Genomic DNA, 24,101 nt, shown 5'->3' on the forward strand with positions numbered 1-24,101 from the left:
TTTTTTAACTTTTAATATAAATTTGGCATAAGATATATCTTTTTCAGTTGATTGATTAACTGATTAAGTGATTAAATCTATCATGGATGTTAATGGGAATAATTGAAAAGATGAACTTAGTGATATAAAATACATTCACCGGTTTGGGTAATTTTGTTTAAAGAGCTCGTCTTTCAGGATCTCAGTTGAATGAAAACAACTGTATCTACAAATGCTTATACTCCACCCTCCATAGCTCCCCAAATCTTTGAATAGTTAAACGATGATATGGCTTTTTTAGAAGCAGCCAATAAGCAGCATCAAGAGCTGGCTGCAATCTGCCCTTCATTCTTTTTACTCTCACTGAGTCTCCATGGTGAACTAGATGTTTTGCTTTTTTTTTCTGGGTCTCAGGTGATGCACATGATGCTTTTTCTGACCTTGAAGTGCTCCACAGACTGCAGCATGTGCAGAGTCAATACCACGTGTGGCTCTCGTTCTCCATCCTGAGAAAAGAGCACTGCTTCTCATTTGCACACAACTCTGTGGTGAGGGTTGATCTATTTACTCCGTAGCACATCATGTGATAATTAATCAGCATCAGATAAACTTCCACCATCAGATAGGTCTTTAGTGGCGGAACTAAAATATGTGTTTAGATTGTATCATAATTAGCATGTCTTATGTAATTTTACAGCTCTCCATGTCATTTCCATTTTGTAACTGGTGCCCAAACTTGTTTTATTTCCTCATTTATTAATATCCATTCCTTCTCTTAACAAATATTAGTATGGTCTTCCAGATTACAATAGCATTTTACATTGATACCCCATTTGATTCTCTCAGCAAGCCTGGAATATTAAGATAACTAGTATTATCACATTCCCTGAAAAAGAAAACTGGGTTTGAAACAGTTTAAATAACTGGTTTAAAATTGTACAAGTTCATACACTCAAAGCAGGAATTCAAGACCCATTTGTACTTTTCTTTGTCACTTGATACATATTTTCCAATAGGATCTCAACAGTGTTTGGCCGCCCAACCTCTGATTGTATGATATGGAATGTCAGAACTATTTGAAGCATTCCGACCTAAACTCTGAATAAGCCCAGGGAGAAACGGGTGCCTTCCTACCCTTGCCTGGTTACTTCTGCCCCTGCAGCTCTGTGCAGACAGCACATCTGACCTTGAAGCTTACCTTGCTTCCCTGAGCAACACAACCTTTAAATCCAGCACTCCTATTCAGGTCAGGTCTCACGTCACGAATTCAGTGCTTCAAAGAAGGAAATACCCCATCTGGAGGAAGATTCTTCTTTAGTGTTTAGCAGAAAGGTTCAACATTCTCCAGGGGTGGGAGAAATGAAAGGAAAAACAAGGCGGTTGGCCTTGGAATTAGCTAGTATAAGTTCTAGTTCTGGATCAGCGGCTCTCTCTTCTTAGATAAGTCACCTAGTCCCTTTGGACATCAATAGCTTCATCTATAAAAAAGAAGTCATGGAAAGGAGCTCGCCCCGACCACATGTCCCCTGAAGGGCTGCTGCAGTGCTGAGGAAAGAGTCTCTGCAATGTCTCCTACCTGGTGAGGGGTGATTACCATGATCACCGTTAACACTACCCTTCCTCCCCTGGACACTGCTAAAGGCTCTGAGTAATACTTGTCTGGGGGTGGGTGGTGGTCATTGTTGGTTCTAGACAACGACTAACCAACTAGGTGAATAATGAATGGTCGAAGAGGTTCATGTTCTTGGACGACTCCCTCCCAAATGAGGCATGCGAGGTTTGAAATGTTAAAAAGTGGTAGCCAGGAGGGAGTTAACCAGTCATGGCGCTCTCCTGGGACAAACACCCCAAAAGGACCAAAACAAGCTCTCATCTCACAGGACCAGGGGATAGGCAATTAAGGGCTTTATGGGATTCAACTTTGCTTGTTGAGGGAGATCCTGGGATTATTTTTCCTAAGTAATTAGTTTTGATGATTTACAAATCAATCTAAGGCATTATCTGTAAGATTATAATTGGATTTAAACATTGGAAGATAGAAACACAGGTGTGCTCCATAAATTGGTGCTTCTCTTAATTCACAACCATTTCTCCCTGGGCTTATTCACAGTTTAGATTGGAATGCTTTGAATATTTCTTATATTCCGTATCATACAATCAGAGGTTGGGTGGCGAAACACTATCAAGATCCTGTTGGAATATATGTTATCAAGTGACAAAGAAAAGTACAACTCCTTGAACTGTTTAGAAAAAAATATCAATTCATTCAACTGTTTATTGAGCTTAAATGGGTTTCACCTAAAGTGCTGAGCCTTGGGAATATAAACCCACCCAAAATATCAACGTAAAGGTAACTACACCGCCGTGTATGTTGCAGAATCTGGGCAGGGTCATTGCCAGATTTTTTTTTTTTTTAATTCAAACTCTACTGACCCATTTCTTTTTGTTCTGACGTTGAGGAAGATATAAACTTAAAAGTTATGGGATTCAAAGACTGTACAAATGAGCAGAGGGCAGCTATAAATTTTCTCAAAACAAGGATTTCTGCAAAGAGATCAGAAAAAAATAATACTGGGAAGATGTTACATATTTATAGTTTCATCACTGACTAAAAATACTTTCTTACATCCAAAAAAAAAAAAAAAAGCATTGTTCTTGTACTCCTGTTGCTTAAGTCTGATGAAGAAAATAGACACTAAACGAGAAAGCATGCTGAGAAGCACATAATTACAGGGAGAGAAAAATATAGGCATTATATATAAAATAAGCAAATAATTATGTATGGAAAAATGAGAGAGAAAGGAATGCCACTTTGTAGTAGTTAAGTAGAATGTTTTCTCAGGAAAGCTAACATGTCACCCAGGCCCCAAAGTGATGAAGAACCAGCCTGAGAATGCTTGTTTCAAGGAAAATGAAAAGTATATAATAAAGGCCCCAAGTTTTAAGGAAGTGGCAGTGATACGATGAATTTTTGTTCCATTTTTTTTTTTCGTTTTGTCTCGGTTTTGTTTTGCATTATCTTAGTGAGCCGTATCTTCGTCACGGAAATGTGGGATTAAAAATTAGTAAGAACCAAACCAAAAGGGCATTAAGTAAATTGCTAAAGGAAGGAGGCATCTCAGGAACATCAAGAACAGTTAGGGCATACGTTAAGACGATACAAAAATGTAGCCCATGGTTCATTAAGGAGGGGTTGTTAAATATAGCACAATGGAACTTCACTCACAATAAAGTAGTTCCCGCTTCAACCTTCAAGTTGCTTGTCACCTCTGGGTTATTTTGCCCAGCTGGACTGCGGCATGGCAGAATCTAAAATCAGCCATGCAGCATAGGTAATAAGATCTTCTTTTGCAGTTTTTATTTCAGTATCACCCTAGAGCAAAACCTGTAGGCAAAGAAAATCAGACCAATCATCACCAATACCAAAGCTTCATCAGGGTCCTGGTCGGGATCACAGGACCAGAAGCAGTGGATCCTGGGATTCACTCTTGACTTCATTTTGAAGACCATTTGTTCCTACTAATATGGGAACCTGTGTATGCATCAAATCCAAAATGAATTTCTTACAGTTTATGAGTTTAAAAGGCTATAATGGTATGAGTATTTCTTACAATTAGCCAGTGCTCTAGAAAAATTGGCTTCTACTCTGTTGAGGTGTAATTGAGTGACATTCACCCTCACCAGGGTATTCCATCTATTTAATTCTCATTCCTTATCCCACATGATGAATATGGGGTCTCTTGTCTTAATAGGAATACCTCCCGTACTTATTACTGCTCGTGGCTTGAAACTTTTCTCTAGGTCATTGTGTGGTAGATAGTGCAGAGTCCAGAATCTAGAATGTGGTGGTTGTGTGGTGGATAGTGCAGAGAGGTACATCTGAGTTTAAGTGCTAATTTTCTCAAGTCTGTACCTGTAAAACCTTTGGAAAACATTTGTGATACAGCTGGCATAATAGTATTGTCTACATCATACTGTAATAATATAATATGGTATAGTTGGGAAGATTAGATTAAATGAGACTTTATGTATGTATATACATATATATATTTGTATACTAGTATTATGAGACAATTATTTGGGTTTACCTTAGAACATTTATATTTGTTGAATAAAAAGAAGGTAGGGATAGCCTGGAGCAGTCATCTTAGCTGTTGATAAGTAGCAAGAACACTATTGGGACTTGTAACTGTTAGAAAGAAATAGCTCATACTGGGCTATAATTCATCACATTTCTGATTCATCTTCCTAGCAGTTATGTGGCATCCCATGTGTTCTGTTCCAGTTAAGGTAATGATTGGGTTCTGTTATTCCACATTCACTTTCCTCTTTTTGGATTTTGGGATGTAATCTTAGCTCTCTGATGGGTCCATTTTATAAACAAAAGAACTGTCTTCTAGATACAGATTCAGGGAGTCATGTTGCTGAGGGACAACGCTATCTATATAACTTTATCAAGAGCACGTAACTTGGGGCTGAGGTTGTGGCTCAGTGGTAGAGCACTTGCCTAGCACGTGTGGGGCCCTGGGTTCAATCCTTAGCACCACATAAAGAATAAATAATAAGTAAAGAGATTGTGTCCACCTACAACTAAAAAATACTTTAAAAAGAACACATAACTCCAAGTAATATAAATGTACTAGGAGCTATGTCAACTCATGGAACCATGATTACTCACACAGTTTAATTGCTGCTTCTCTTGGTGACTGGAGTGGGAAAATGATCACTCCCAGGGGAACCTGCTCCCCAATTGACTTTAAGATGGATAAATCCCACTGAATACCAGGAGTTGGTCTCTAATATCCTAACATGACTCTATTTAACATAATTGAAGAGGGACCCGTCCGTGTGTCAAAGGCCTTTTGGAGTTCATTTATTGATCTTAATATAAAAGTCTTAATATTAAAGTCACTAGGTGACTTTCCTTCACACAGATGTATCCCTATGAGCCTGCACAGTGTCCAGCTCAAAAAAAATATCCCCAGTTAAAAATGTTTGTGTTCAGCATGATAATCTCTTCTTAGAGTTGCTCATCACTTTACAGAGTGAATATGGAGACTGCCATTTGTCCTTACAGCAGTCCTGTGTGACCAGTTGAAGAATATTTTATATCTGCACCTACTTCTTATATCTCTCTGCCTCTAGAGCACTCCAGTCTTTGCAACTAGATGTTAATAAATAACTTTCTCAACAGGAGCTTTGTTTCTTTGGTGGTACCTGCAATTTGAAGACCCCCAGGTGAAGTTGGGACATCTTCCTTGAAGAGAAAGGTAAGTTTCTAGCTCAGTCTTTTGTGGTGATCTGTTCAGATTATGGTAACAGAAAATGGGCTGTGTAAAGGTTCAGAGCAGCCATTTTCCAATGGAGTATTTAGAGTTTAGTATCCTAAGTATTAATATTTCATACTTTCATGTTGTTTAGTTAGAGTGCATCACAACAATCTCCATCAGTAAAAAAATGATGATTTATTCCAACAGTAGAAGATGATATTATTCTCATTATTTAAAAATTCTTTTACATAGGGAAGTACTTAGCAAGTGGTGGGAACTCAGTAAATGTTTATTGATACAATGAACAAACAAATGGATGAATGAATGAATGCAAAGAATCAATGAATGAACAGTGCCCTATTTATTGAGTATATTGTGAAATATATAACCCTGTGCTACTAAATGTAGTCTCATGCTTAACTTTATACAGGATATTTATAGGCTCTTCATCAAAAGTTTTAGACTTTTTTGATTAAGGCTTTCACAAAAAGAGATATGATTTACATTGCAACCCACCACTCATATGTGTACACATGTACACACACACACACACACACACACACACACACACACACACACACACCAAAAACAAAACTTTTATGGAGCCCAGCTTACCCTTTGACTTGAAACTCATCTTTACTGTTTTCTTTTTTATCTTAAATTAGTTAACACAAGCTATGTGTGAATACTATCTGCTACATATGTCAGGAATCATTACTAATCACAGCAGTGGTATGCAACTCAATTTTATTTTTTTGAAAAACATGATGGATTTTCCCACTGTATGATTTCACCATTCACTGATGGATCCTGACCTGCTGTTTGTGAAACACTGTGTTTGAACAATCTGTAAGTTTTAATTCTCAAAAACTTACCCCAAACAAGTTAGTGTAAGGTATACTTACCAATATTTTTGATAAATATAACAACTTATATTAATAATCTACTTTGTAATAAAAAGGTGTTTGAGGAATATTCTTCGAGGCTATTTTCCAATAAATTTAAACATATCTCTCTTCTGGTTTCAATATTTTCATTGCTTGTAGTCTCAGAAGAATTTTAAGAAAGCTATTGACATTAATTTATTGAACACATGTGGAATATATTGAAAAAATTATGTTAATGAAGAATATATTCTTATAAAAATATCAATGAAATGCATATTAATTCTGTTCCCCTTGTATTTTTCATCTAGAGTCTTAGAGAAATTATCATTGAAGGTGCTAGTTTCATAAGGAGGATTGCTTTTTACAGAGTTGCTTTTGTAGAGCAATAAGAACCATTTATTCTCTGGTTCATTCATCCAACAACCGTTTACTGATAGTTGGATATGTGCTGTACATTGTGGTAGGCAATGTATACAAAGGTAAATCTGCTAAGGCTTCTCTAAGTTTCAATTTGGTAGGCAATATATATGCAAATATATAACAAATTTTTTCCCCAACTGGTAAAGTAGCTACATCTTCATTTTGCAGAGGGAGGAAAATGATCTTCAGAGAACTGAGAACTCATGTTCTAATTATTAAGTGAAAAGGCTAAACTCTGAACCTAAGTGTATAGCCCTTGGGTTTTGTCAAGTTTTTTTTTGCTACCTCAAATTGACTTACAGTTATGGAATTATTTAGTCATCAGTCTCCTTAATTATTGTGTATTATATTGTGTGCTCAACTGTATAAAAGGAACATTAGGTCATGCAGAAATAAAATTTAAAACAGCATAAATAATTCAGGCATTAAGACTCGAATCTAGATTGATAGGGATTTGAATCGACATGACTTAGGACAGTGTCTGGCAGGCAGGGCCATGTTGTTGATATTATTGTTAGAGTGAAAAAGACATGGTCTCTGGCTGTATTTACTACCTATTTGGAAGGACACCCCTTCAATATTCTTCAGTACTGACTCCTTCCCCTCTACCTTCTCTCAGCTTCTATACCTGCTTCTCAACTCAGGTTTCACTTTCAGCTTTCCTAGTGACTCAATTGGGTCTCTCTACAGGTGTGACCTAAATGGCAGTATGGCCTGGACTGATTACCCTGGAGGTGGTAACCAGTGAATGGATTTAGGGCATATATTGAAGGTGAGTTTTTAATAGACTGTGCTCATGAATTACATGTGGTGTGTGAGGGAAAGAGAGTTAAAGATCAGAATTATCAAGTGATTGTTGAAGATTTTATTAAGTCTGACCAATATTTAACATAGATTTTAAAAATTGAGGGCATGATTTCATAATTGAGGTTGTATAATTGAATGAAATAATTGGCACAACCTCCAACAGATCCCCTGCAGAAACCATGCAAAGATGGCTTCTCAAAACTTGTAGCTGTTATTATTCCTGAAGCTCATTCCCAAATTTTCTGTTGCTATTATTTGCAAAAGTGGCATGTTTGCTTAAACAAATTTGAAATTAATTTCTGAAGCTATCCAGATGAGCCCCTTTAGAGATGTGGTTCCAATCATTCTGTTGGGTTCCTTTTTTGTTATTGTCATTTGTTTTTCCCTTCAGTGATTAGATGTCTTGCTAATATCACTGATGATAGTAACATTTATTTAACAATAACAATACCTCTAACTTATTGTGTGACTAGTGTTGTAAGGGATTTAAACATGTTGACTCTTCACATTCTCTAAATAGACTTTTGAGGTACTATTATCATAGGTGTTTTTTTAAAAATTTATGTTTTTATTACTGTATTTTAGTTTTATATAATTGTGGGGTTCATTGAGACATATTCATAAAGGTATTTAACATAATTTTCTCCATTTTAATCACTGCTACTACCCCCTCCGGTCCCCTCCTTCTTTCCCTGATCTCCTTCCTTGACTCTATTGGTCTCCCTTCTGTTAGTTTATTTTATGATTGATGTGTTATAACTATACATAAAGGTAGAATTCATTGTGATGTATAGCATAATTTGGCCAATTTCATTCAGCAGTTCCTCCCCTTTCCCATCCCTCCTCTGTCTCCCTTGATCCTTTTCCTCTATTCCACTGTTCTCCCCCTTTTCTCCATGAGAGTCCCCTTTTAAAAGTTTCAATTAGTGCATTATAGTTATACGTAACAGCAGGGTTCATTTTCACATACTCCTTACATGCACAGAATATAATTTGCTCCACTTAAGTCCCTAGAATTTCTTCTTTCCCTCCCTTTCTTTCCCCCCTGTTCCCCTTCCTCTTCTGGTCTTCTATTTATTGCCTTTTAAAGAAAATTTGTATTTTATAGATGTACATAAAGGTGAAATTCTCTGTGGGATATTTACATGTATGCACAGCGAACTTTGGTCAATTTCATTTGATGGTTCCTCCCTTTTCCCTATCCCTCCTCTTTGCCCTTCAATCCCCTTCCATTTTCATGTGATTTCCTCCCCGTTTTTCCTGTTTATTTTTCTGTAGCTTCTGCCTAAGAGGAATACCTTTAACCTTTGATTTTCTGAGTCTGGCTTATTTCAGTTGGCATGATGGTCTCCACTTCCATGCATTTACCAGCACTGTAATTTCATTCTATAAGGCTGAGTAAAACTCCTTTGTTTCTTTATCCACTCATCTGCTGAAATGCACCTGGTATTGATTCCATAACTTGGCTACAGTGAATTTTGCTGCAATAAATATTGATGTTTCTGTATTACTATAGTATGCTGATTTTTACTTCTTTTGCATAAATACCAAGAAGTGGAATAGCTGGATTAAATGGTGATTCCATTCCAAGTTTTTTTTGAGGAATTTTTTTTTATATATATAAAAATAGTGGGGCTGGGGATGTGGCTCAAGCAGTAGCGCACTCGCCTGGCATGCGTGCGGCCCGGGTTCGATCCTCAGCACCACATACCAACAAAGATGTTGTGTCTGCCGAGAACTAAAAAATAAATATTAAAAAATTCTCTCTCTCTCCTCTCTCACTCTCTCTTAAAAAAAATAGTGTACTTGTTCCCCACATCCTCACCAGTGTTTATCATTATTTGTATTCTTGATGATTGCCATTGTAACTGGAGTGAGATGAAATATCATTCTAATTTTGATTTGCATTTCCCTGATTGTCAAGGATGTTGAATGCTTTTTAATTTACTTTTTGGCCATTTGTTTTTCTTCTTTTGGGAAATGTCTGTTCCATTCTTTTACCCATTTATTGATAGGATTATTTGTTTTTCAGTGTTAAGTTCTTTGAGCTCTTTGTATATTCTAGATATTAACCCCCTTTCAGAGGAGTTTCTGGCAAAGATTTCTTCCTATCCTGTGGGCTCTCTTTCCATGCTCTTGTTTCCTTTGCTGCTAAGAAGGTTTTTAATTTGGAGCCACCCCACTTACTGATTCTTGATTTTGTTTTTTGAGTGTTAGGAGTCTTATTCAGGAAGTTGGTGTCTGCACCGATATGTTGGACTGTTGAGTTTTTTTTTTATATTGTAGGAGTTGCAAAGTTTCTAGGTCCTTGGTCCACTATGAATTGATTTTTGTGCAGGACAAGAGATGAGGATCTAGTTTCATGCTTTCATATAAGGATATCCAGTTTTCCCTGCACCATTTGTTGAAAAGGCATACACTTTTCCCAATGTATGTTTTTGGTACTTTTGTCAAGAATCAGGTAACTATATTTATGTGAATTTATCTCTATGTTTTCTATTCTATTCCATGGGTCTTCATGTCTGTTTTGATGCCAATACCATGCTGCTTTTGTTACTATAGCTTTGTAGTATAATTTTCCCTAAAAATTTTTAATACTGTATTTCTAGTTCTTTAAAGAATGTCACTGGTATTTTTATGGGGATCACATAGAATCTGTGCATCAATTTTGGTAACGTTACCAATTTGACAATATTAATTCTACCTATCCAAGAACATGAGAGAGATTTCTATTTTCTGAGGTCTTCTTCAGTTTCCTTCTCCAGAGTTCTATAATTTTCATTGTAGGGCTTTCACATCCTTGCTTAGATTTATTTCCTAAAATATATTAATGATAAAGTGGACCTCCCAGTCATCTACAGAGTATTTCATTCATCAACAATCAAATTCATTTTCTATCAACTTCCCATAGAACATTTTCCATATAGACCATATTTTAGGACATAAAGTAAGTCTTAACAAATACAAAAAACTGAAATAATTCCTTGTATCTTACCATAATACAATGGTATGAAATTGGAAAACTAATAAAAAGATAAAAAACAAAAAACATTTAACAAATGAACATTGAATAATATGCTTTTGAATAATGAATGGGTGATGGAAGAAAACAGGGGAGAAATGAAAAATTTTTAGAAACAATTAAAACAAAGATACGTATCAAAATCGCTGAGACTTTATGAAGGCAGTTCTAAGAGCAAAATTTATAGCATTGAGTGCTTACATTAAAAAAAAAAAAAGAACCAAAAAAATCCCCAATCGATAATCTAATGTTCTAACTCAAGACCTAGAAAAGCAAGAGCAAACTAATTCCAGAACAGGAAATAATAATTAAGATGAGAGCCAAAAATTAAAGAAGAGAAGGAAATTAAAGTTATAAATAGAAAAAGACGAATTAAACTTATCTGTTTTTTGATGACATGATCTAATACTTGGATGGCTCAAAAATCTCCACCAGAAAGCTTCTAGAGCTGATCAACAAATTCAGCAAATTAGCAGTATGTAAGATTGATATATAAAATCAATAGGTTTCCTTTCTCTAATAAGGAACCTTCTCAGAAAGAAATTAAAAGAACAATTCCATTCACAATAACCTCAAAAAACCACTTGGGAATAAATTCTCCCTGTTTTAAACTGTGGCACAGAAACATCGTGACCTGTCCAAGGTTACCCAACCAGTACGTGGAAATGTCAGGATTTCAATGTAGACAGGTCATGACCAGAGATGATTTATTTTCTTTACCACTACAATATCCGACTCCTCTAAATACGTGTATTGTTTCAAAACACCTTTTAAAACTGCTATAACAATCTTGAGACACAGTAAAAATAGGGAACACAATGATTATTTTATTTTATTTTTTTCAGATGAATACACTTTAAAATAAATAAAATAATTTGGGAGATGAATAAACCCAGACATGGTTATGTTCTTGTCCAGGGTTATAAATAAGGATGAGCATCTTCCTGGATTCTGTGCTTCTTCCCCCAAGCAGGATTCAAGGAGAACAGTGCTCTGAGGAGTGAAAGGGAACTAACTTTTCTTAGACTCCACATCAATCATAGCTGGGTGAATGATAGCCTCATTCTTCACTGTACTTCACAACCAAGAAGGCAACAGTGTATCACTGTTATCAGACAATCATCTGACAGGAGGTTCAGAAGGACTAAATGAGATAATACTTACTCTTTTCAGACTACCTGGCACGTAGTGTTCAGTTAATATAAATGTTATCTGAATCTGGATTGACAGTGGTAAAGAGTGATTTACAGAGGACGGACAAGCTTTCAACCCAAATGAAAATAATAAGTATTTGAAGACAGACATTTTGTCTGAGTTGGGTCTGGAACTCGCAGACATAGTCCAAGCTTCTACAGACTGTCAGACAGAGGTCAGAAGATGCCAGTTTCAGGTTATTGGGATCCTGGCATGCTCATGTCATTGGGGTGGCATTAGAGTACATGAATCATTTCCTGTGCATAAGTAATTTATCCATTTTGCCTTTTTTTTTTTTAAACCGGTGAAGCACAATTTCAAGATGTCATACCTGGAGAACAGTACTCAGGTGAATGAGTTCACACTCTTGGGATTGACCCACACCCCAGAGCTGCAAGTTCCCCTCTTCCTAATGTTCACCCTCATCTATTTCATCACTCTCACTGGGAACCTGGGGATGATCACGTTGATCCTGCTGGACTCCCGTCTCCACACCCCCATGTACTTTTTCCTCAGTCACCTCTCCCTGGTGGACTGCGTTTACTCCTCGGCCGTGACTCCCAAGGTGATAGCTGGGCTTCTCACAGGGGATAAAGTGATCTCCTACAGCGGATGTGCTGCTCAAATGTTCTTCTTTGTGGCTTTTGCCAGCGTGGACTGCCTCCTGCTGGCTGTCATGGCCTATGACCGTCATGCAGCGGTCTGCACACCCTTGCATTACACCACCACCATGACCACCAGTGTGTGTGTCCACATGGCTGTGGCCTGCTACCTCTGGGGCTTGGTCGAATCTGCCTCCTACACCGGGTTCACCTTCTCCCTCTCCTTCTGCCGTTCCAATGTGGTCCATCACTTTTTCTGTGATATCCTCCCAATCCTTGCCCTCTCCTGCTCTGATACCTACATGAATGAGACTGTGCTGTACATCTTGACAGCCTTCAATGTCTTTTTTGCCCTGGTGGTTATCCTGACCTCCTATCTGTTCATATTCATTGCCGTCCTGAGGATGCGCTCAGCAGAAGGGCAGAAGAAAGCCTTTTCCACCTGTGCATCTCACCTCACCGCCGTGAGCATCTTCTACGGAACCATCATCTTCATGTACTTACAGCCCAGCTCTAGCCATGCCATGGACAATGACCAAATGGCCTCTGTCTTCTATACCATGATAGTTCCCATGTTGAACCCAATCGTCTATAGTTTAAGGAACAAAGAGGTTCATAGGGCTTTCAAGAAAGCCATGGAGAAGATGATGACTCTTTTCCGCACATGATTTTAACTAGGGAGGTCATGCAATCTGTATAGCTCATCAGTTATCTACTGTTGTGTAACAAAATGCTCCCAAATTTAGTGGCTTAAAACAATGGCTTATTATTATTTTTTTTTAATTTTTTTATTGGTTGTTCACAACATTACAAAGCTCTTGACATATCATATTTCATACATTAGATTGAAGTGGGTTATGAACTCCCAATTTTACCCCAAATGCAGATTGCAGAATCACGTCGCTTACACATCCACAATTTTACATAATGCCCTATTAGTAATTGTTGTATTCTGCTACTTTTCCTATCCCCTACTATCCCCCCTCCCCTTCCCTCCCATCTTCTCTCTCTACCCCACCTACTGTAATTCATTTCTCTCCTTGTTTATTTTCCCCTTCCCCTCACAACCTCTTATATGTAATTTTGTATAGCAATGAGGGTCTCCCTTCATTTCCATGCAATTTCCCTTTTCTCTCCCTTTCCCTCCCATCTCATGTCTCTGTTTAATGTTAATCTTTTCTTCCTGCTTTGATATAATGAGAGCAACTATGAACAGAGCAGGGAGGAAGAGCAGGAAGAAAAAATGGCTTATTATTTTTCATGATTTTATGAACAGGGCAGTTTCTTTTCACAGGCTTGCTCATGAGGTTGTGTACGTTCTAGAAGGCCAGCTGAGTTGGAAGGTGCAGGAGGGTCTTTTACACATTTCTGGGCACTGATGCTGGCTACTTGCTAGGTCACCTTAGTTCATGTCTACACCATCTTTTATCTTTCGGAGGCTGGATATACTTTTTTATATGACATCTTCGGGCCAATATTTAAATAGTATGAAGGTAAAACTCAAAGACTTGTTGAAGCCCAAATTAAAAAACTCATACATTTCTTTAGCACACTATAGTGGTCGATGTGAGTCAAAAGTCTGACCCAGATGTGAGTAGGAAGAAAGAGACATCACCTCTTCAGGAAAGGAGATTCAAAGACTTTGTGGCTACAGAGTTAATCCAGCACAGTCAGAAATTAGGTAAACCGTGGTAACAAAAATACAGTGACATAAATCACAAATTATTTCTCAAGTGGCAGTAGCTGATGTAGCAGGGTAAAATGAACTCTCTAGATGGCTATGACCTCTTCGCCATGTTTGGTTGGAGAACTGAATAGAGTATTGAAATCTTTCTTCATCATAAACACTCTACCTGGAGGAAAGCAGAAGGAGAAAAGATGAGAGAAAAGCAATGTTTTCTCTTTCAAGTGATGCAGTAGCTTTCATGACTTCTGAGCACATTCTATCGTCAAGAATTCATTTATTTGGATGCAACCAGTTGCAAGGCTGACTGCCTTGCTGAAATGCCAATACTCTGGAAGAAGAAGAGGATGAGTTTTTGGACACAACTAGTCATCTTCCGAATGATTTGTTCCTGAATCTGAACTAGCGTGTGTTTTCCCCCTCCTGGAACTTTTTTCTTTAGACTTTGCATTGCTTCTCCAAATAACTTTTTCTTGACCCTTCCATCTAAGATGCTCTGCTAAGTAATCCCTCACCCTCCTCTTTGTCACAAAATTTAAACAGATCTCTGAAATTATATTTCATATTGGCTCAAACACTTAATTTCTATGTCTTGTGAGTCATGTGTAATCATGCATAAATAACCTGGTTGTCTGTGTGTTTGAAAAGCAGAGATTATATAATTTGCTGATGTATTAGCTACAAGTGTGGAAAAATAGTAGCTCAGTTGCCTCAACAATTAGAAAGCCACATGACCACTATGTGAGATGTGAGATCGTGATAGTAGAAGGTTTGCTGTGGGAGGCGGACGTGAGTCTCCTTTGGGTGCTTTCTTATCTTGAAGTGTCTCGTGGATACTACAGGGGAAGTTTAAAACTGCAATGAAGAAATAAATTTGGGAGTTATTAGCACGTAGGTGGTAATTTAGTGCCACAAGAATGAGTGCTATCCATGAGGGGACACAGGCAGAGAGGTGGCTCAAGGGCTGAGACCTGAAGAGCTTTCTCAGAAAGATGAGGTGGTCTTAAACTTCTATTAAAGAAGAACACTTCAAGCATCACTATTTTGATAGCGTCATTCTGAAAGGAGAACTACAAAAATTTAGGGTGTTGCCTTCAAACTCAGGTGTTACCAACCACCAGACTCAGAATTTTTGAAGGAGCTAGGAACTTCAAGTACAGCAAATTTAAATCTGGAAGGAACATTCAGGATCATCCAATTTGACATTTCACTCCTATAAATGAGAAAAATGTGTGCCCACTGGCCACTGGCTGATTACCTGGGGCTCTTTGAGCTCTAATAGACATACCAAGTACACCTCCCAATTTCCCATGGGTGTCCATCCATTATTTTTTTTCTATAAAAATGTCTACTCTGGCATCTCATGTGTCCCAATAGACTTCTAAATGATATTGTCTTCACTTACCCAGCGATGTTGAGGAATTTGCTTATGGTCATACAACTCTCCAGTGGAAATTTATGAGTAGAACCCAAGTAGCTGGACTGGCTCTTACAATTCCATCTTTGTTGATATATTATTGAATTGAATGGAGGCAATAAGCCTTTCCATTCTCCATTCATTCATCGTGGACCCTAAAATGCATCCAATGACACTCGTCCTCATTTACCCATGTCCCCACTTTCTATAGTAAGTAGCCTGCAGTCAATCCTAGTTTGAAAATATTGAATGGAAAATTATAGAAGTCAAAACAATCCATGTTTTTTATTGCATGCCATTCTGAATAGCATGATGAAATTGCATGTTGTCCTGTTCTGTCTCCCTAAGGACATGGATCATCTGTTTGTCCAGGATCTGTTTGTCCTGTTCACTAGTCACTCAGTGGTCTTTGTGGTTTTCAGATCAACTGTTATAGTATCACAGTGCTTGTTCATGTAACCCTTTGTTAATCTAATAAAAAACCTAAAATACAAGAATAGTGATGGTGGGAAATTAATTACAGTGTATTGTTATAATCATTCTTTTTTATTACTTACTATTGTTAATCTCTCATTGTGCCCAATTTCTAAATTGAACTTTATCAAAATTATGCATGTGAAGGAAAAAACATAGTATGTATAGAGTTCAGTGGTATCTGTAGTTATCCTTTTATAGTCTTTTAAAATAGAATATTAAATTTTCTCTTCTTTACATTTACCACCATACCCACCTTGAGCATATATAGCATGCGAGTGTGTGTTCATACACGCACGCACACACACACACACGCACACACACACACACACATAATCTATGACTTAAAAATAGGGTTATATTCTGATAAACCTGAGTCAAAAATAGCCTAAGTTGAAAATTTACTTAATACCCTAGTAAACCCATCAGATATCACAAAAATAAAAAATTGAATCATTGTTAAACCAGGGACCATCTGTGTGTTTGCATGTGTGTCTATTTGTCTCTATAATATAAACTCAAAGATGGTACAGATCTTTAACTCTTTTCTATTCACAAATTCTAGATGAGGGGCTGGCCTATAGTAGTCACTCAATGAATACATACATCTAATGAATTAAATAGATTGGCCAGATTTCTCTGCTGAGGACAAGATTCTATTTAAGTATTTATTTAGAGATAGTCTTGCTATGTTGCCTAGGCTGACCTTAAACTCCTGGGCCCAAGTAATCCTCCTGACTAAGTCTCCTGAGTAGTTGGCACTACACAGGCATGCCACCATACCCAACACGGACCAGACTCTTAGTGATGTCTCCTTTGATATCACCACTTTGTTATTTCAAAGGCATCTCAAGTACACCAGTTCAAAAGAACTCTCATTGTTTGTCCTCTTAGCCTATTTCTCCAGAGTCATTACTGTAAAAATGACTCAGTGGATGGCAGCAACACCAACCCAATGATACTGAATTATTCTTGAGTGCTTCCTTTTCCATACTTACTGCATTCTGTCCATCAGCATTGCTAGATATGGAAAATGACAAACCCCAAAATATATGGCCCAGGGAGAAAGAAAGAGGGAGAAAGCAATACATGGATCCTTTCCCAATACATTCTTTCCCAGTGACAAGACAGGCTCTGGGAAGGAGATATCCATCAAGTCTGAAATGGCAGTTTCTGTGAAGAGGTCAAAGCATTGATCCCACCCTAAACAAATTCTTTCCCCTCTGCTGACCACTGCCCCCTCTCACATCATCCATCTGGCCTAGTAAAGATTAATCCCAGATACTGACCACTGACCCCACACCCACTGACCTTACACCCTCCATCTGGCTCAAACGGACATGCTCATTCATGGAGACACCTCTCAGTGTGACCTATACAAACCTGAACTCCCCCTTTCTCCAGTGGCTCATTTTCCACCAGGAAAGTAGGTCTATCAGAGGCGCCACTCGGTTCCTGAACAAAAGCTGTGCTGATCCGTGAAGTCTGCATCCGGCCTGGTCCTTTTGTGCTAACAAGCATATTCTTTATATTGTGCCTGCATGGATTCACCTGTCATTAGTGTGTCCTCGTTCTTCATTTTCAGTGCTGAGCCCCATCACTGTCCCGTCACCTGCATCTCTACCATCACCTCCAACAAACTCTTCTTTTTGCCTCTTTTGTGTTTTTCTTTTTCAGTATTAAGGATTGGACCTGGGTCTCAAGAATGGTGGACAAGCACTCTACCACTGAGCCCCACCCCTTGCTTTTGGGCTCCTGTACCCATGGCCTTCATCAGTTCAGTGAGCCCCTCAATTTCTTCTACCCAGAAGACTTCTTCTCTTGCTATTCTCCTGCCTGGAAAGTGCTTTTTGTGACCCTTGATGTTACCAGCTCAGCTTCATTTTTCAGGTGTCACCTTAAATCCATTGCTGTTGGATTTTACTTTTGTAAACAGTTTTTGCTTTATTCTTTTATCCAAGATTGCTTTGGCTCTTCATGGTATTTTGAGGTTTCAATCAAATTGTAGATTTGTTTTTTTCTGTGTTTGTAAAAATGTCATTAGAATTGTGATGGGAATTGCATTCAATCAGTGGATTCCTTTGGGTAGCATGGGGTGTTTCAACAATACGAACTTCTCTAATTCATGTTTAAGTATTCAGTATTCAAAAACTCCAATTGACTTGTGTCCTCCTCAATTTTCTCATCAATATTTTATGGTTTTATAGTTTTCAGTGTATAGATCTTTCACCTCCCGAGCTCAATTTATTCCTAAATATTTTTGTAGCTATGGTAGAAGGGATTATTTTCTGGATTTATTCTTTATGTGGTTTGTTTCTAATGTAGAGAGCTATTATTGCTTTTTGTACATTGATTTTGTATCCTTAATTTAATTTATTTATTATTCCTAACATTTTTAATTGGTTCTTTAAAATGATTATGTTATGTGCATAAATGCCATTTTCTTATTTCTCACTTGGATGCCTTTCATATCTTTCTGCTGCCGAATTGCTCTGAGTACCATATTGTTTCCAGTACCATATTGAAAAGAAATGAAAAGCATAGACATCCTCATCTCATTTTTGAACTAAGAGTAAAAACTTTTAACTTTCATCATTGAGTAGGATGTTTGCTGTGAGTTGTCACAAATGGCTTTTGTTGTGTTTTTAAGCCTAATTTGTTGAGAGTTTTGTTCATAAAATTATTGAATTAAGTTAAATGCTTTTTCCCCCTGAATCTATGGAAATGACAATATATTTTTCATTCCATTATGAATGTTGAGCTATCCTTGCATCCCAAGGAAAAAATCCCACTAAGTTATGGTGCATGATCCTTACCATGTGCTTTTGAACTCAGTTTGTTAGCATCCTGTGGAAGATTTGTGTGCCTTTCTTCATCAGGTATACTAGCTTGTGATGTTTTTTTCCTGTAGTATTCTTTTCTGGTTTTGATAACAAGGTAATGTCGGCTTCATAAAAAAAGTTTGGAAGCATGATCTCTTCTTCAATGTTTTTGAAGAAGTTTAAGAAGTATTGAGATTATTTCTCCTTTAAAAGTTCAGAAGAATTAAACAGTGAAAGAATTGATCCTTAGATTTTGGGTAGATTTTCTAAAAATCTATTGATTCCATCTCTTTTATCCTTATGGGTTAGTTCAGATTTTATATTTCTTCATGATTCAGAATTCAAGGACTGCATGTTCCTAGGATATACCCATTTATTATGAATCATGTAGTTTGCTCTTTTTTTTAAAAAAAAATTGTTCTTTTTGTTATACATGACAGCCAGAATACACTTTGACACATTGTACACAAATGGAGCCCAACTTCTCGTTGAACTGGCTGTACACGCAATCATACATCTCATTCTACCATCTTTCCTACCTCCAACCTTCCCTTCATTCCCCTTTGTTTAATTTTAAGTTACTTCATTCTTCTCTAGCACACTCCCTCTCCCCCATTATGGATCAGCATCCATATATCAGAGAAAATGTTTGGCCTTTGTTTTTTTGGGATTGGCTTATTTTGCTTAGCATGATATTCTCCAGCTCCATCCATTTACTGGCAGAAGTCATAATTTCATTCTTCTTTAAGGCTGAGTAATATTCCATTGTGTATAGACCACATTTTCCTTATCCATTCATCTTTTGAAGGGCATCTAGTTTGGTTTCATAATTTAGCTATTGTGAATTGAGCTGCTATAAATATTGATGTGGCTGTATGCTGATTGTAAGTCTTTTGGATATAAACCAAGGAGTGGATATCTGGGTCAAATGGTGGTTCCAATCCAGGTTTTCTGAGAAATCTTCATACTGCTTTCCATAGTGGTTGCACCAATTTTCAGTCCTATCAGCAATGTATGAGTGCACTTTTTTCCCCACATCCTCACCAACATTTATTATTGCTTGAGTTCTTTTTAACTGCCATTCTGACTATAGTGAGATGAGATCTTAGAGTAGTTTTGATTTGTTTTTCTCTAATTGCTAGAGATGTGGAATGTGTTTTCATATATTTGTTGATTGATTGTATACATCTTTTGTGAAGTGTTCTTAGTGCCTACTGGATGCCAGCAGTCCAGCCTTTTTTATGTGTAACAAAAAAATTTCTGCAGATGCAGATATTGCTAAATGGTGCTGAGAAGGACAAATTCACTTCTGTTTGAGAACCTCTGATCTAAATAATTGGAATATTAAAAACAGTGCAGTTAAAATGACTGCTTCATTGAGCACTTTCTTAATCCATTTGTGAATTATAACAGTATGTCTGAGATGAAGTAATTCATGAAGAACAAAATTTTATTTTCTCACAAATGCAGAGGCTTTGAAGTCCAAGTTCAAGACACCAGTGGGTTTCGCTGTGTGTTATGTCTTCTGGAGAGGAGGAATACTGTATTCACATTATGGAAGGTGAAGGGCAAAGTTGAAGAGTCTTAATTTCATCCATGATAGAGGAACAGTCCTGATATAATTGCATCTTCAAGGTTCTACTCTTGATACTACCACATTGGCGACATCTGAGTTTTGGAGGGGACCTATTAACATCACGGTACTCATTCATAACCACCCCCACATTCATGTCCTTTTCACATACAAAATATGTTCATTCCATTTCAATATCCCTAAGGAGTCTTACTCATTTTAGCAGCAACTTGAAAGTCTAAAGTCCAGAGTCTCATCCATATCAGATATGGGTAAGACTCAAGGCACAATTTCTTATGGGGCAAATTCCCCCTTTGCTTTGTGGTCCTGTGAAGTTAAACAAGTTATATTCTTTGAAATTACAGTGATGGGACAGCTGTAGGATAGACATTCACACTCCAAAAGAGTCATGACAACAGGAAGAGCAGATTCCAAGTCAGAACAGAATTCAACAACACAAACATTACATCTCAAGAATCCAATGATCCTGTGTCCTATGTCCCACCATCTGGACACACTAGGATGGGGGGTGGGTTCCCAAGACCCTAAAGAGCCCATTCCTCCCATTCCCTGGGGTCCCATGGGAGCCCCAAGGCCTCATTATTTTGCTGGGTCTAGCCCACACAGCAGCTCTCCAGGAGTGGTGTTCAACACCAGTGACTCTCCCAGGCTATATTTGCACTCTTGGCCGTATGGGTCTGGAACGTTGGGGGTAGACCTGCCACCGTGGTTCTGCTGAGTCATGGTAGCCCTGACAGGGCCTCTGCAGCTGCCCTGCCTCTGTGGCAAGTGATGGTCTTTGAAATCAAAGTGGAGGTAGTGGTGCCTTCACAGCTCATGCACATGCACTCTGTGTTCTTGCAGAATTTGCACCACATGGATGCTGATGACCGTCACTGCTTTTTACTCCTAGGAACAGGGTCCTGAATTGCATCTGGTCCTGCCTGAGCCACAGCTGGGGCAGCCAAAGAGTGCATCTACAGAATATGGAGACAGACACTTTTCAGATCTTCCTGGGCAGCAGGGTTATGTGAGCATGGTTGACCTGCCTCAAAACAGTTGTGCCCCAAAGGTCTTGGCACTGTAGGTCTGTGATGGGTGTGGTAGCCTCCATGAGTTTAAAAATGTTTTCAGGATCAAGGTCCCATTACCTTGCTGAATGGCATCTGACTTCCTCCTGGCAATACTAATCTCCCTCTCAAATCGTCTCTGGGCTACACTCTTGATTTCTTCCTAAGCATGCTTTTAAAATTCTTTACATGAATAGTCAGAGACTTTCCAAAATCTCTACATTCTAATTCCCTTTTCATTATAAATTCCATCTTTAAATATTTATCTCTTTATATATTTTTCCATGAGCAGTTGAGAGAAGACATGAAGTATCCCAAACACTTCATTACTTAACTTTTTCTACTGCCAAGTACCCTAGTCCATTATCCTATCCTTCCTACTCCTGTCTCAATCTCTGGTGATCACTATTACATATTCTGGTTGACTGTTTTCTTTGGGAGTGGGTACCAGGGATTGAACTCAGGGGCATTTATTTTGTATTTTATTAGAGAGAGGGTCTCACTGAGTTGCTTAGTGCCTCGCCCTTGCTGAGACTGATTTTGAACTTGTGATTCTCCTGTCTCAGTCTCCTGAGCTGTTAGGATTATAGGCATGAGCTGTTGTGCCCTGCTCTGGTTGACTTTTTAAAACATCCATATAGAATCCATATAAAACATGAAGTATTTGTCTTCCCATTTCAGACTTATTTCATTTAACATGATGAGCTCCAGTTTCATCTATTTTGCACAAAACAATAGGGTGTCATTATTTTTATGGCTGAATAGTATTCCACGTGCATATATAGAAGCTCTTTAAAATTCATTCATCCATTGATGAGCATCAAGGTTAATCCCATAACTTACCTATTGTGAATAAACATGGGATACAGATATCCCTGTGATACGATGATGCAATTTCTTGAATATTTCAGAGCTTTGCAATACCAACTCGCCTATATCACTCCACAGATATAAAATTTTGTCCTCTTCCACTTTGCCCAGAGTACCATGCCTTAAGCATCTGTGATTTAACCTTTCCTAATGTTCCACTAATATCAATGGAAGTTCCTTAAGCAGCACAAATTCCTTGAAGCCTGAAGATATTTCACCCAGAATCTTAATTCTGTCAGGAATATACTTTCTCTACCCTGGAAGATAGTGCTAAAGGTTAGCAAAGATATAAAGGAATTAAAATTATCATGCATTATCAGTGGAATGTAAAATGGTACCTCTTTAAAAATAGTATTTGCAATGTTTTATAATATTAAACATAAACTTACCATGTCAGCCCACAACCCCACTTCAGTGTAATTTCTCTAGTAAAATGTAAACCAATGTTCAAATACAAACCTGATGTTCATAGCAGATTTAATTGTTTTTTTGTCTTTTTTTTTCATTTGTTCTAATTATTTATACATGACAGCAGAATGCATTTTGGCACATTGTATACACAAATGCACCACAACTTCTTATTCCTCTGGCTGTACACTCTGTAGAGTCACACCAGTCCTGCAATCAGACATGTACCTAGGGTAATAATGTTTGTCTCATTCCACCATGCTTCCCAACCCCAACCCCTTCCTCTCACTCACTCCCCTCTGCTCAATCCAAAGTTCCTCCATTCTTCCCTAGCCCCCCTTCCCATTATGGATCAGAATCCAGACATCAGAGAAAACATTTGGCCTTTGGTTTTGAGAGATTGATTTATTTCACTAAGAATGCTATTTTCCAGCTCTATCCATTTATCTGCAAATGCTATCATTTTTCACCCTTCTTTAAGGCTGACTTAATATTCAATTGTGTGTGTATACCACATTTTCTTTATCCATTTATCAGTTGAAAGACATCTAGGTTGGTTCCATAATTTACCTCTTGTGAATTGAGCCACTATACATTTGATGCCACCTACATTGATGTGGCTCCATCATTGTAGTATGCTGATTGTAAGTCCTTTGGGTATAAACAAGAAGTGGGAATAGCTGGGTCAAATGGTAGTTCTATTCCAAGTTTTCTGAGGAATCTCCGTATGGCTTCCCATAGTGGTTGCACCAATTTGCAGTCCCACCAGCAATGTATGAGTGTGCCTTTTCCCCCACATCCTCAACAACACTTATTGTTGTTTGTATTCTTGATAGCTGACTTTCTGATGGTGTGATTTGCATTTCTCTAATTGCCAGAGATGTTGAATATTTCTTCATATATTTGTTGATTGATTGCATTAATTTTTCTGTGTAGTGTTAATTATAATTAATAAAAGCTAGCATTAAAAATCTGCCTAGATCTATATAATTCTACTCAACGAGGAAAAGGAACAAACCACCTATATATGAAACAAATACTCACTTATACATTTTACTAGGGGAAAGAAGCTAGACTCAAGAGGTTGTATTCCATTGTATATTCTATTTATCTGATTTTTTTCTCTCTCTCTCTCTTGCAAAGGAAAGATCTATATGGACAAAACCAGTAGATTCTAGGAGCTAATGGTGACAGGATGGTTGGATTATGAAAGAATAAAGAATTTTTTTAGACTGATGGGATTGTTCTTTATTCTGAATGTAGCAGTGGGAACATGATCATATACACACATTTGTCCAAACTCAGAACTGTACCCTCAAATGCAGAATTTTTACTGTACACAATTAAATTATGCCCCAATTAAACCAAAACAAACCCACAGATACATTTGTGTGCTTACTCAATAGGTCAAGCTGAGTGCCACAGGCAGTTTAATTGGGCTTCTTTACATAAGTGGAGTAATGTCTGGGGCTGCTTTCACAAGGGACCTGTTCCCCGGAGATCTTCATATGTCTCCTGGGTCCCATACATTGGCCTCTAAACTCCCAACCCCATCCTTCCTTTTGACATCTTTTTAGTAGAACTGGGAGCAGAGCCACTGTG

At 37.8% G+C, this 24,101-nt stretch overlaps 1 protein-coding gene across 2 annotated transcripts in view; it reads left to right on the forward strand.

Annotated features, from left to right (window-relative positions):
* Positions 1–16,241, forward strand: part of LOC101968648 (olfactory receptor 5B2) — a 28,983-nt gene extending 12,742 nt beyond the window's left edge. For both annotated transcript variants that reach the window (XM_078045980.1, XM_078045981.1), the window contains exons 2-4: positions 5,174–5,249; positions 7,247–7,328; positions 11,890–16,241. In XM_078045980.1, coding sequence (XP_077902106.1) covers positions 7,305–7,328; positions 11,890–12,849 — 984 coding nt within the window. In that variant the 5' untranslated portion in view covers positions 5,174–5,249; positions 7,247–7,304 and the 3' untranslated portion in view covers positions 12,850–16,241. The remainder of the gene's footprint in view (positions 1–5,173; positions 5,250–7,246; positions 7,329–11,889) is intronic.
* Positions 16,242–24,101: the final 7,860 nt, after the last annotated feature.

Source organism: Ictidomys tridecemlineatus, chromosome 4 (assembly GCF_052094955.1).
Source record: "Ictidomys tridecemlineatus isolate mIctTri1 chromosome 4, mIctTri1.hap1, whole genome shotgun sequence".
Taxonomy (NCBI): domain Eukaryota; kingdom Metazoa; phylum Chordata; class Mammalia; order Rodentia; family Sciuridae; genus Ictidomys; species Ictidomys tridecemlineatus.